The sequence below is a fragment of the Parus major genome, chromosome 12 (assembly GCF_001522545.3).
Source record: "Parus major isolate Abel chromosome 12, Parus_major1.1, whole genome shotgun sequence".
Classification (NCBI taxonomy): domain Eukaryota; kingdom Metazoa; phylum Chordata; class Aves; order Passeriformes; family Paridae; genus Parus; species Parus major.
The window spans coordinates 8,763,098-8,776,118 of record NC_031781.1 but is presented as its reverse complement, the minus strand read 5'-3'; the positions used below and the strand labels follow the sequence as shown (position 1 = coordinate 8,776,118).

The 13,021-nt window shown below is 55.8% G+C and overlaps 2 protein-coding genes across 2 annotated transcripts; both read right to left on the bottom strand.

The window, feature by feature from the left end:
* Positions 1-3,155: 3,155 nt before the first annotated feature.
* On the bottom strand, positions 3,156-5,532 carry LOC107210304 (histone H2A type 2-B). Its single transcript, XM_015640957.1, has 2 exons — positions 5,487-5,532; positions 3,156-5,416 (listed from the first exon to the last, which is right to left on the bottom strand). The coding sequence occupies exon 2, from the start codon at positions 5,348-5,350 to the stop codon at positions 4,970-4,972; it is 381 nt and encodes a 126-aa protein (XP_015496443.1). The 5' UTR covers positions 5,351-5,416; positions 5,487-5,532; the 3' UTR covers positions 3,156-4,969.
* A 1,927-nt stretch (positions 5,533-7,459) lies between these two features.
* HMCES (5-hydroxymethylcytosine binding, ES cell specific) lies at positions 7,460-12,948 on the bottom strand. The gene is made up of 6 exons (XM_015640955.3): positions 12,729-12,948; positions 10,867-11,010; positions 10,408-10,527; positions 9,676-9,836; positions 9,027-9,219; positions 7,460-8,614 (listed from the first exon to the last, which is right to left on the bottom strand). The coding sequence occupies exons 1-6, from the start codon at positions 12,909-12,911 to the stop codon at positions 8,408-8,410; spliced, it is 1,008 nt and encodes a 335-aa protein (XP_015496441.1). The 5' UTR covers positions 12,912-12,948; the 3' UTR covers positions 7,460-8,407.
* Positions 12,949-13,021: the final 73 nt, after the last annotated feature.

Genomic DNA, 13,021 nt, shown 5'->3' with positions numbered 1-13,021 from the left:
GCGGGAGTGGCCGCCCCTCGGCGGCCGCCGACCGCACCTGCAATGGCCTTCAATGTTTTTTTATGGGTCTGGGGGTGGGTGGGCTGGGGAGGGTTCGGGTTAGTGGGGTCTTTTTTGTTTGTTCGTTTTTTATTGTGGGGTTTTGGTTGGTTGGTTTTTTTTTTTTTTCATTTATCGTCGTTTCAAATAAATTGGTACAAAACGCGTCTCCCGTGTGCTCCCTGCAGCAGTCGGGGAGCGGGCAGGAAAAGGGGGCTGGTCCTAGCGGGGTTTCCTGGTGGTCGGGGTCCGTCCTGGTGCTGATGCCCAGAGCCCGCATCCTCCTCCGAGTGGAGGACGGCAGAGGAATGAGGGTCCCTCGCCACGGAGGCAAGGGAGGAACGGGATCCTTGGCGCAGCTGCGCTCGGCTGAGCTCCTTGAGCGGCGGGGCGGGGGTTCCCCCGGCGGACACCGCAGCACAGACCCCCGCCCCAGTCGGTGCCGGTTCCCTGCAGCAGCTGGGCTGGACAGGGGCAGCTCCCGGGGCACGCCCCGAGCCGGGAGCGTCTCCCGAGCCGAGTCCCCGCAGGCAGGAGCGGCAGCGGGGGGACAGCCGGAGCCCCCCCGGCGCTGTCTATTTATAGCGCACCCGGCGAGGTTGCGTAAATCCCGACAGGGATCTGGGCCATCTTGTTCTGCCTGCTGCGGGAGGGAGCGCGGGGCGAGCCCTCCGTGCCGTGGGGACCCGCAGCGTGCACCGGCGCCGCAGGAGGGGAGAGGGGACACGCACGGGAAGAGGGCAGCACGAGGTGGAGGTGCACCGTGCCTCCCAGGCCGGTTGTGGATGAGCGCTGCCATCACCCCAATTCTCAGCCCCACAGCAGAGCCCTGTCCCACTGCCTCCAGCAGCCAGGGAGAGCTTCAGGCAGTAGCACTGCCCGAGAGCTGTGCTGGAGCATCAACATGGTCCCTGTGCCTAGGGAACACAGCATGGAGCAGGCCCGAGGTGACACAGACAGCAGCCACTGGGGCCTAGGGACTGTCACACCAGGCAGGGCTGATGGCAGGGCCTTTCAGCAATCCTGGGAAAGGAACAGCCCCTTCCTCCAGGGCCCCAGTCAGGCCTGGGGCAGCTGCTTTATCCCTTCATCCCCTGGAGAACAAGCAGGGAGAGGGGAATCAAGTTTTTCTCCTTGAAGAAACGTTCTTTTGCTACAAGAGAAACCAGCCAGAGAGCACTGGTCTGCTACGGGAGGCTGCAGCCGCCCTCCAGGTCTGTATTTAGAAGCAGCAGTCACGACCCTGCTGCCCCACAGCAAGCCTGGGAGAGATCTGCTGCATTCTGGCACTGACCTGCACTTGTGTCCTTAGTCAACAGCTGACACTGCAGGTCTGGGAGGATCAGAGGGGATACCCTCACCAGGGGCTGGGACACAGGGGGCAGAGAGGTCACCCCTGCTCCCCAGGAGGGGAGGTTAAATCAACCCCATCTCAGGACTCTGCTCTCCTGGGCACTCATCTGCACGGCAAACACGGTAACCACCTCTCCACGCAGACCAACAGGCACATTCCTGTGGGCAGATAAAAGCAGAGGGAGGGCAGTGACCCTCCAGCTGCCCAGCACAGGGAAGGCAGCAGGGTGACACATGGTGATAATCCAGCTGGAGCTGTCTTAGCTCAGGCTGAGCCTGCCAGGAGCCATGATGCTGGGGCATCCCTGAGTGAGCTCCCTTGGGTGCTGCCAACCATGAGGACCAGGCTCTGGAGAGAAACCCAAGCCCTAGGGACTTTCAAGAGCCAGTGACTCATCTCATCAAACTTCCAGAGCTGAGGGACACAGCTGGCAGACTCTGCTGCACGTGGTGACATGCACAGCAGCCTCCCACAGCAGGCAGCTTTCAGCTCCCGCTCTGTGCTCATCTTCAGGTACCCAAGAGGCAAGGGAAGAATCCTGCAGCCTCCCAGCCTTCTCCTTAAGCGAAGCACAGACCAAGAGCCACCCTTCCAGGCTCACTTGATCTCTGGGGAAGGCTCTTCTCAGGCAAGTCGTTCACATTTTGTGAGCTGCTCAGGTGCTATGAAGCATTCAGAAGAGCCAGGACCAGTAAAACCCCTCCAGAAAGCACAAGACTTGCTGTCCCTGAAGCTGCAGGCTTGCCAGTGACCACATTTATTCCAGCTTTATAATAAAGAGCAAGACTTCCAAATCTCCTGGTCACAACAATGTTCAGTTGAGAAGTTTATGAGGTGATAAAGGCCAAGCACTTCAGCAATGCTTGCTGTGACAGACAGGATTTCCTTTGGTCTGGCTTGCAACAACATCCCAGCTTTCCCAGCTGGTCTGTCACATGCCAGCAGAGCAAGTTCAGAGCCCAGCTGGAGCTCAGGGCACTACGTGTGCCACCAGCAGTCAGTCATAGCTCCCTCAGCACTGCACCAGCCTCAGCAGAGCCACACAACATCCAGGGTGGCTGCAAGCTGCCGGGCAGCAGCCCCCCGTGCAGGCAGGGCAGCAGGTGACACTGCCCTGCAGGGACCAGCCCAGCATCCCCACATCCTACAGCCCTGCACAGACCAACCAGCACCCAACCCAAACACCTCTGGGAGTCATCCAAGCTTCCCATAGCCCTTCCTCCCTAAAACCCAAATAGGGTGCAATTCTATTGCAGAGTAGCCTCCAGGACAGCCTGGGAATAGGTTTGCAGAGTAGCCTCCAGGACAGCCTCTGGGAATGTCCAACAAAGGAGAGGGTGTGAGAGTAACAAACAGCCTTGTATCTCAAAGTTCTTCCCTTCAGGATCAGCTTATCTCTGCCTACTTGCCTACAAGGTCACCCAGAGGCTCCTGGAGCAGCCCACGGGGCACCTTCAACCCTGGGGGAGGGTCCTGGGTCCAGCCTCACTCCTCCACTGCACCCAGCCAGGAGCAGCTGAAGCTTCCTGGCACTCATGACAGAGCAAGCAGGCAGTGTGGCATTCTCATAGCAGGGAAAAGAGCCAGACAACAGTATTATCTGCTCCCAGGATAGGAAAAGACTCTCTGAGTGAAGGGCAAACACACAGTCTAGCAGTGGTCCTGGTGTTTTACTAGTCCTTCCCCTCGGAGAACACAGAGCCCAGACACCAGAGAGCCTGGCAGATTCTGTGAGTTTGGTGAGGTGACAAGACACAGCACATTTAAGAGCATTCAACAGGGAACCAGTTTAATCAGATATCAGGTTTGCACCATTCTTTTCAGAATCACAAGTTCTGCATTTTTCTAAGAAATACAAAGCACTCTCAGGTTTACAGAATGCTGGTCCTGGGGAAAACAAGAGGGAGAGAACAAGACACCAGGATACAGACACACTGACCACCACACTGGGCAGCAGAAAGCAAACTGCTCATCTCCACCTCGCTGATGATAACAGCCCCTTTGCAGGAGGCAGAGAAATCCCAGGGGGTCTGTACTACTGCAGTGGGGCTGTGCCCTGCTGTCCCCACCCACCGAGGTCAGGATACCCCAGTGGAATCCTAGGACACCTCCACACCCCCATCAGCACAACACCAAATAACACACTGCTCCCACATACCAGAATGAAAACCCCCTGCATAAAAACCAGCTGACAAGCATCCAGGTTCATCTACTCTAGATAACATTAAACTCAGATCCAGGGTAAGTTACTTCATCCACAAGATTAACAGCTGATTCAATAGGTTGAATACATGCTACTTACAGCACATAAATAGAAGATACTCTTTTTTACTTAAAAAACGTGTGATGAAGGTCTAGGTCCGATTGCCTCGACACTGCTGCATGCACACAACTATCGGCCTCACAGAAGCAGCTGCGCTGGGCAGCAGGAAAGCTGTCTCTGCAGCACCTATTCCAGGGGTCACGGGACAGCTATCCTGCCCCCATGCTCGGCATTAGCCACACAGCCAGGAAATAAATACGGCACTAGCCAGGAGTGGGCTTTAATACAAACTCTAATGGTTTTCAAAAGAAATATTAATCCATAAAGGGTTACAGTTAACAGATATCATCATCACTTTATTTCTCAGAGCCAGAAATAGAGCTGAACAAACAAACAACAACAAAAAAGAGACAGAGGATGTCATTTCCAGAAGTGCAACCAGGGTACAGGGTAGCTCTCAGCGAGACGAAGGGCTTCTGCAGCTGGGAGAGGAGGGGAGCCATGGCAGAAGATGGCAGCTCCCGCTCCCGGCGGGCGCCTGACCTTGCGACGCTCTCCGAGGGGATTTGTCACCACAGCCTCCACCCCACCCCGCTACCGAGACCCACAGCATGTGGGAACACCGAGTACCCCAGCACCCACCGAGCCAGGGAGCTGCAAGGAGGTGACTTTACAGGGATGTACCCAAAAATAGAGACCTTAAAATAAACAGGACCAAAGCTTCTTTACAGTAGGCAATGCACTAGGTTTTACCATGAACAAAACTAAGACTAACAGCCACTTCTTGCCAATGGAGAAACTTTTTCTCTTCTTCATGTTTTCCAGCCCCCTGCCCTCGCAGCTGCAGTGCGGCCAGGATGGCATTGCTGAGGATGGAGGCGGGGGCACGGCAGCAGCGAGTACACACCAGGGCGAGCAGGGCCAGCTGGGGGGGGCCCGGCACAGTCCCAGGGCTGGTGGAGGGGAGAGGCAGCCAGGAGTGCCTGTGTCCATCCCCTTGCCAGCTACAACGATCCTCAGCAGCTACCAGCAGCCCTGCAGCTGTGATCCAGCTGCCTCCTCCAAAACCACTTCTTCCAGAGGGAAGAGAGGCAGAGTAGGGGCACAAGCAGGGCCTGACCTCAATCATGATGCTCGCCCGGCGCCCTGACACAGCCCGGACCAGGGGAGCTAGTGAAGGGCTGGTGGGGTGCTGCCAGGGCTCACCACCCAGCCCGGGCTGAGGGGCAGGACGGGGAACCCCAGCCCCACTGGGAGAGGAGGTGAGGCAGTGGTGAGACGGGAACCGGGGGCAGGGGGTCGGGGGGCAGCGCTCACTTCTTGGAGCTCTGCGTCTTCTTGGGCAGCAGCACGGCCTGGATGTTGGGCAGGACGCCGCCCTGGGCGATGGTCACGCCGCCCAGCAGCTTGTTGAGCTCCTCGTCGTTGCGGATGGCGAGCTGCAGGTGCCGCGGGATGATGCGCGTCTTCTTGTTGTCGCGGGCCGCGTTGCCCGCCAGCTCCAGGATCTCAGCCGACAGGTACTCCAGCACGGCCGCCAGGTACACCGGCGCCCCGGCGCCCACCCGCTCCGCGTAGTTACCCTTCCGCAGCAGCCGGTGCACCCGCCCCACGGGGAACTGCAGCCCGGCCCGCGACGAGCGCGACTTGGCCTTGGCCCGCGCCTTTCCGCCGGACTTTCCCCGGCCCGACATGGCCGGCAGGCAGCGGCCCCTCGCCCCCGCCTCTCAAGCAGCGCCGCGCACAGAGGGTCCCGGCGCCTGCGGGGAGATAAACGCCGTTACACCGCGCGGGGCCCGCGCCGCCCCGCCCGCGCCGCGCCGCCCTTACCCGCAAAGAGCTCCCGCCGCTCTGCCCTGCGCGCCGCCCGCCGCCGCACTGCCCGTGCCGCCGCCGCCGCGCCGCGGATATCGCTGCCCGCCCGCCGCACGCCTCGTCCCATTGGCTACCGCCGCTGCCGCCACGGCGCTGATTGGTCATCGTGCCAATCCCTGATTTGCATAGGGCTCCCAGCGCCCCGGCTCCGCCACGGGCCGGCGCCCAGGGCGGGCAGCGACGCGGCTCCGCCTGCGCTCCGGCCGGTCCCGGATCGCCGGCGCTCCCTGCACCCCGGCAGCCGCCTCGTGACCGAGGATGTGGGGAGGGGGATTGGCCCGAGCGCCCGTGGGTGTCCCGGCAGCTCTGTGCCCGTTTGCATTGCTCAAACCCTTGGCACCTTCCTCGGCCAGCGGGATGTCTCTCCCGGAAGGATGCCAAAGTCTGCGGGCGAGGGCGATGCTATGGAGAAAAGAGCCCGCCACAGGGAGGGCAACCCGCAGCGAGTGCTACCCTCCCTTGTCTCCTCACGTATCAAAGGGGAAAGTTTCTCACAAATCAGTTTCTGTGGAGAGGCCAGCTTGATTGTGGTCATCTCCGCACCAGTTTAGAGGACCTGCCTCAAACAGCCTTGGGCGAGCAGCCAGACTCCAGTTTAAATGTGATGTAGCGCAGCAGTAACACCTCCTCATTAAACACACAGTGTAGGGTTCTTGGGGTTTTTTTTTGGTTTTTGGTTTTTTTTATGGCGATGCTGCTGCTGGTGCTCACAGTCTGCAGGGAGATAAACCTGTCCCCTGTGCCTTTGCATCGCCCCTGTGCCCCCAGGGGAAGGATTATGTTCTCAGAGCTGGGAAAGTTGAGCATCCCCCCACTCATGCTCAGCATCTTCACTCCCTCCACAGCAACTGGAGACCTGAAATGAATTCTAGATGAGCTGGTGACCTTTAGAAAAGCCTCATCTGCAGTTAGCACTCACTAGGCTGGGGCAGCTGAGCAGCTTATCCTGGAACAGCGATGGGCAGGCAGGGAGAGAAACCTCCCGTTGTGCCTCCTGCAAGGACAGGCATCAAGGTGACAGTGCCAGAAGCCAAAAATCTATTCTGCCAGGAGCTGCTAATACAGTGATTCCCTTGCCTCAAGTCATGGTGACAGCAATGAGGAGCCAGCTATCAACAGGCTTTCTGGACAGAAATCCTAATCCCACCCCAGCTTCCCCTAAGTCATGAAACCTGTGCTCAGCTGCCTCTGTAGCATGTGAGGGATTCAGAGGCGGATTTCATTCAATCACACTTGGGTCTCCCCAGGTCTCCATCCTGTGGCTCCTGCCCTGGGTCTGCTGTCCCTCCCTGTCATCCTCAGAGCAGACACAACATAAAGCAGATCCTTAAGAAACTTCTTCCAAGCTTTTTTATTGTGCTCATACATAGCGTAGCGTTTTTATACCTTTCTGACCCAATAAGTGCACCCATCTCATTGGTCATCATCACACCACCCCTCAAGTCCATTGATGGAAGCACTATTTTGAGAAAGCATCCCCAAAAATCCAAAATACAATTAAGTCCTGTTTTTCCATGGTGTTTTTTGCAGCACACATGTTCTGTTTTCTTCTACCCTTACCTTCTTTCTCTTCTCAAGGACACACAGGAATCCTGCTGGCTTCTTTTCTGTCAGCTCTTCTCTCTGACCCCCAGCCCGCTGTGGGCCCTCTCCACACCTCCCCAGGGACAAGCCTCAGCTACAGCGACCCTTGCAGCTCTCCAGGGAGGACACATGACTCCAAAGGAGCCCCAGAATCAAGCCCCAGGGAATATTTACCACTGACAAATGGAAATGTTCCAGTAACATGGCCTTGCAGAGCTCCAGCCCTGAGAGCTCTGCATTGGGTAGGTGGTTTTCTCCTCAGCAGATGCAGAGGAAATACAAGCTCTGCCTGCTAAAGAGGAGCACTGGGGCTGCAGCGGGCAAGAGGGACACAGACACGCACATGGACAAGGGCATGGCCCAGCCAGCCAGTGAAGACCATTTTATTGTTTCCAACACAAAGAAGTACTGATTTCTAGCAAGGATTTCACCATGTAAGGCTTTTGGTCTGTAACATCTGGCTCTGTTTACAAAATCCCTGACCTCATAAACAACAGCCCTGTGCTGTTCTGTAATGGCACTTAGGTTATCTGGGCTTTAATGACTGGCCTTTTCAAATAAGACAGAGTGCATCCCTCCCCAGATCAAGGAAATCCTCTCTAAGTCTTCAAATCCCATTAACAAAATGATGGTACAAACAACGTGACAGACACACTGTTCCACCCTGCTGCCAGCAGGAAAACCTAAGCAAAGTCCAGCTCCTCCAGGCACCACTTGAACATCTCCCTGTTTAGGAGCCATCAATGCACATCACAATGCTGATGAAGAGCAGGGTGGATCTGGCAGATCTTCCCAGCCTGGGGTTTCCTCATAATATTTACTGCTTGTTCCTCAGTACTGCACTGCAGCCATCTCTTCAGGGCAAGAATATTGGAAAGGAATTTCTACAGAATCAGTGTGGAATTAAGTGCAAAATTATCAGTTTAACACCAAAAAAAGGGAAGAGAAAACCAGAGACATGAACTATCAACATTGTCAGGAGACAGAAGTTATTCCTCCCTAGCAGGCTGAGATGCTTCTCAGGGCTTTATTTTTGTTTGGCATGACTGGCAAGGAGGGAGGCCAACAAGTTACATTCACTCCCATCAGCACAAGACAAAGCCAAAATCTTTACAGACATCAACCTTTAACAAAACACAAAGAAATGAGACAACAACCTAGAGCAGCAGATCAACACCTGAGAGGCTTGGATGATTTCAACACCAGTCTGCAAAGCCTTCCAAAAACACCATTTGTCACTCTACTTAGGAAAATCAGAGGTAAAAGGGATGGCCAGCCATCTCATCTGATGCCTAAGCCTTGTGCTTCTTTGCAGCTGGCTGTCCCTGCTTCCCCAGCCACTGCTGCAGGACATCTGCGCTGGTTTTCTTGGGTGAAGGGCTGTGGATGAACTGACTTGTCCACTTGGGCAAATCATTTTCTTTCTTCTGGGGAGAGCCTTCCTGGGAGCTTTTTAACCAGCCCAGCATCACTTTGTTGCTTGGGGTAGCTTTGATCTCCTGGACAGACAAAAGACAGTGTGAGAGAAGTCAGAAGCACAGTGAGCAGGGCAGCCAGCCAGCTGCAAGAGGTGGTCCAGAGTGAGATGTGGAGGCTGGAGCAATGGCCCTGCCTGCAATCAGGCACATCTGTGGGAGGTTCCCCAGACTGCTGCGAACAGACTTGTTCCAAGACCCATTTCACATGGAATTTGCCTCATTTGGCAGCAAAATCCTGGCATGGGCTGACAGTTTTATTTCTGGAAGCAGAGGGAAGGGAATCTGTCCAGGGCCCAGCACTCCAGCATCAAGCACAGGCATGCTCTGCAGACATTGCCTACTGCCACTCCTCCTGCAGCCTAGCAGCTCTGACCTGGCTCAGACACATCACCATGGCTGAGCTCCCCCCTGCTAAGCCCCCACCAGTACCCACCTTCTTCACTCCCAGCTCAATGGGTGCAACACACTCGGGTGCGTTGTTGCGGATGTTGTTGACAAAGGTGGACACTGGGTGGAAAACAATGTTCTCTGTGGGCTGGATGAGTTTAACAGCTTCTTGGGTTGGCACTTCAGCAAAGTCCAGCCATTTCCTGATGGCTTCATCCCCATCCAGGATAGCTGGCATCCTAAGGGATAAGACAGAGCCAAAGCTCAGCAGCAGTATGTCAGTGTGGTGGCAAAAGCCAGACTTGTAAGCCAGCAAGGAGCTGGCATCTTGGGGAAAACAGGGAAAACTGAAGTAGCAGGATAATCTTCTGCAGGGCAGAGTGCACATTCACACAGGTAGCTGGTTTGCTGGAAGAGGCAGAGAGGTTGACTGCCAGGCCCTGGTCAGGCAGGGAGACCAAATCCAAAAAGTGATCCAATTCCAACTGCTACCCACAGAGCACAAAGATGGTGATTTATGGAAAGGGCATGAGCTGGTGACCTGAAATGGGTCAGTAATGTTGTAGCACTTCTCTCTGAGTGCAGAAGGAACAGGTTGCACTCCATGCTGCGTGCTGCCAGACTGGTGTCAAAAGGTGCAGTTCTCCTACTTCATCCCCCTCCACCCTGCAACCTCCTTTCCTGCTCTCACTTGCCTGTGATGGATGAAGCTCACATCCTTGGAAGCATCCACAGTGATGATGGTGTAAGTGTACAGCATTTCTCCTCCCCCTGGTGGCTCCCAGCAATCGAAAATCCCAGCCATAGTGAGCAATCTCCACCCTTTCCATTCTTCATCTCCCTGTGTCTCCTTATCCTGTAGGAGAGAGGCCCCGTTGTCCTGGTCAGTGCTGGCCCATGGACAGCCAAAGCAGCACAAATCTGTCAGAACTGAGGCAGGTCAGTGACTCAGATCTGAGTCATGAACAGAACTGAGCTGAGGCTCTCCAGGAGTCTTTCTACTGATTTGAGGTAACTCCAGGAGAGATATCAGGACCCTCATCTTCCCACAGGCAAGCCAGTGCTCTCCTCTCCTTCTGAACATCCTAGCCACTGGTTCAGCCAAATGAAAGAGGTAGTGAAACTCCCAGCCCAGTCCCCTGTGAGCCACATTGCCCACCCATACAAATATCCGGCACGTGGGGAGCAGTGACCGTGACGGCAGGGACGCTGCGTCACCTTTTACAGCCTGGAGAGCGTTGCGATGGGGACCGCCAGCCACAGAGGCATGGCAGTGTGCCAAGCCCAGCACAGAACACAGCCCTGCTGGAAACAGAGTCCCAGAGATGGGCAGAGTAGGAGAGAAGTGGGCTTTTCCCCAGGCAGCTGCTCGGAGCAGGGGCCCAGAGCTGAGTGCAAGCGTTCAGACACAGCAAGGAACTCCATACCATGGTGTCTTTGGTCTGGGGGAAGTAAATGAAATACGGTTGCTTCCCCCCACTCTGCTGCTGCCACTCGTAGAAGCCATCTGCCAGGACCACGCAGCGCTTGCCCTTGAGGAGAGCACCCTGGGGAGAGACAGCACAAGTGAGCGGTGAACAGCAGCCTCAGGTAGTCTGCAATGGCAGAAGGGCTCCTGCATTACTCGGCCCTCTGGCTCCCTCCAAGAACTTTCCTAAATCACCCCTGGGATGCACAAATGCCATCACTAGTGCTATGTTGAGCTGTTCCAGTACCTGCCTTTTCAGTTCTTCCATTTCAGTAAAACCCCCAGCTTTGCAGTACAGGGACTTGCTCCCCTGTGCAACAGCAAGTGGTGACCAATGCTTGCCCAGCAGATATTTCAGCCCTGGTTTTGCTGACTACAAGATTTCTTCAAGCAGGACACAAAGGTGGCAGCAGCTCACCTTGTAGGAGGACTTGCTCAGCATGGTATCGCTGCGGCAGTTGGAGGTGTTGAACTGCAGCTTGGAGGGGTTGTCCTGCTTGAACCAGGAGGGCACCAGGCCCCAGCGCATGTCCATGAGGACCCGCTCCGAGGAGTCTGCATCCTTGCCAATGAACAGAGAAACACCTCAGGTCAGAGCAACGTCACAGAGACCACAAGCATCCCCACAGCTTGAGAGAGGTATTTTGGGAAGTCCTACAGCTCTGCCCCCTAAAAGAGGGGATCTGGCCAGCATTTCTTCCAAGAGACAAGCTGGGGCTGACTGCTCCTCCCTCACAAGCCATGCAGAAATAGCCACTATAAATAACCCTTTGCATATTCTTAACAGCATTCCTGTAAGAATTAATCTTCAGCAGAAAGTACATGAATATTTTGCAGGAACAAACAACTGTCTCCATGAGGCTCACCCAACTCTGTTGCTGAATTAACACAGGGTTTTTTTAGTGGAAATGGCTGGAGACATGAATTCATGAGCTCTTAAGTAAACAGCCATGTCAGGCTGGTATCAAAGTCCTCAAAACCTCCCCTGGTGACACTGAACATCCCAAAGGGGCAAAAGCCTCACTTTCATTTTAATAATGTGATTTCTGCTGACCTGGTGCACTTTCACTACTTGTGCTTTGCATATTACCTGCCTTTGGACAATGGAAACAGTTTGTGGGTTTCGATTCTCCCCCAGCTTGCTCTCGCTTTCTGCCCACAGCTGCCGGCCTGGCAGCGCCTGCTGGGCTGTTTGCTCCCAAAGGACTGCAGTAGACAGACAAACACAAACACCTACTAGAGGTAGCGTGGGTACGTTTGCAGTTTTGTGAAGTCTTTCAGAGCCTCCCTCAGGGCAGGAGTAATAAAAAGGGACACTCTGCACCGCACCAGCATCCCAGGAACTTGAACAGTGATGGACAACTACGCAGGTGTCTGCCTGTGACCTGTATCACACCCCCTGTCCCGTATTCCTCTGCTCATCAGCTCCATTGCCTAGTCTCGGGGGGATGTGGAACCCCTAAGGCAGGAAAGGAGGGCATGAGGGATGCCTGATGGCATTGCCCACAGCACTCCTGAGTGGTCCCACTGAGGGTCTGATCACCTGTGCCAGTAACGGCTGCAAAGTGCAGCTGTCCCACCAGCTGGGGAGGGAGAGCAGAGCGGCTCCAGGTCGGGGTGTTCCGATTGAGCACACCCCGTTTCACCCCGCTGAACGCCAAAGAGCAGCAGTTGGCCGGACACCCCTTCTGTGTGAAACCAAACGAGCAGCACCGACCAGAGGCTGCCCAGGATGTCTGGGGAGGGGTTCGTGAGGCTTACATTATGCGGGACAACAGCCACCACAGGTGTACAGCTACTGCCCCGCTCCGCAGTTGAGATTTTTTTTTTCTCTCTGCTCCCTCCTATTACTAATGTGACCTGGACACACGCCGCAGAGTTATGAAATTAAAAAGTGCCTGAGGAAAACAAGTTTAAACCAGCAAAGCAATTACAGGCATTTACCAAACAAATCTCTACCAAGGTTAAGCAATTATACACGTTTTTTCAGAAAACATAAACACTATGGTGGAAGCACGGTAGCGATTCCCCTCCTCTTTCTGAACATGTAAATATTAACAAGAAGCGACATTTTAGCAATCAGAAAATTCAATACCTGCCACATACAGCGAAGCGAAACAAAGCACGGTTCAGAACGAGTCCCTCACCCCCCGGGAAACACTGCCTCCTTCCCTCCTCTCCCACTGAGCCCCAAGATGATTCCCAGCAGCCGCTCCCCGCCGCCAATGGCCCCCGCCGGAGCCGGGATGCGGCCGGTCCGCGAAGCGAGGGCGGAGGTACCTGGTGGAGGTGGCGGCGAGAGAGCAGCACGGGGCCGCTGGACTGCGGGCCCTTGTTGTAGGAGGGCTGGTACCGCTCCTGCCGCACCCACTCGGGCTGCCGGTGGTGGCCCCGGCGGTCGCGGTAGGCGCAGGCCCGGCGGAGGTTGTCGGCGGCCAGGGAGCAGGCGGTGCGGCCGCACATCCCGCCGGCTCTGAGGGGCAGCGGCGCCGCGCTCCGCCCCGCCCGCCCGCGGGGAGGGGCTGCGGCCGGGGCAGGGCCGGGCCGCGCCGCCGAAACGCCGGTCCCGCCCC

Coding starts and splice junctions, on each gene's coding strand:
- LOC107210304 (XM_015640957.1), bottom strand. CDS start 5,350: ATGTCGGGCCGGGGAAAGTCCGGCGGAAAGGCGCGGGCCAAGGCCAAG.
- HMCES (XM_015640955.3), bottom strand. CDS start 12,911: ATGTGCGGCCGCACCGCCTGCTCCCTGGCCGCCGACAACCTCCGCCGG. Junction 11,011..12,728: donor CTCGCCGCCACCTCCACCAG/GTACCTCCGCCC, acceptor TTCATTGGCAAG/GATGCAGACTCCTCGGAGCG. Junction 8,615..9,026: donor TTGAGCTGGGAGTGAAGAAG/GTGGGTACTGGT, acceptor TTGTCTGTCCAG/GAGATCAAAGCTACCCCAAG.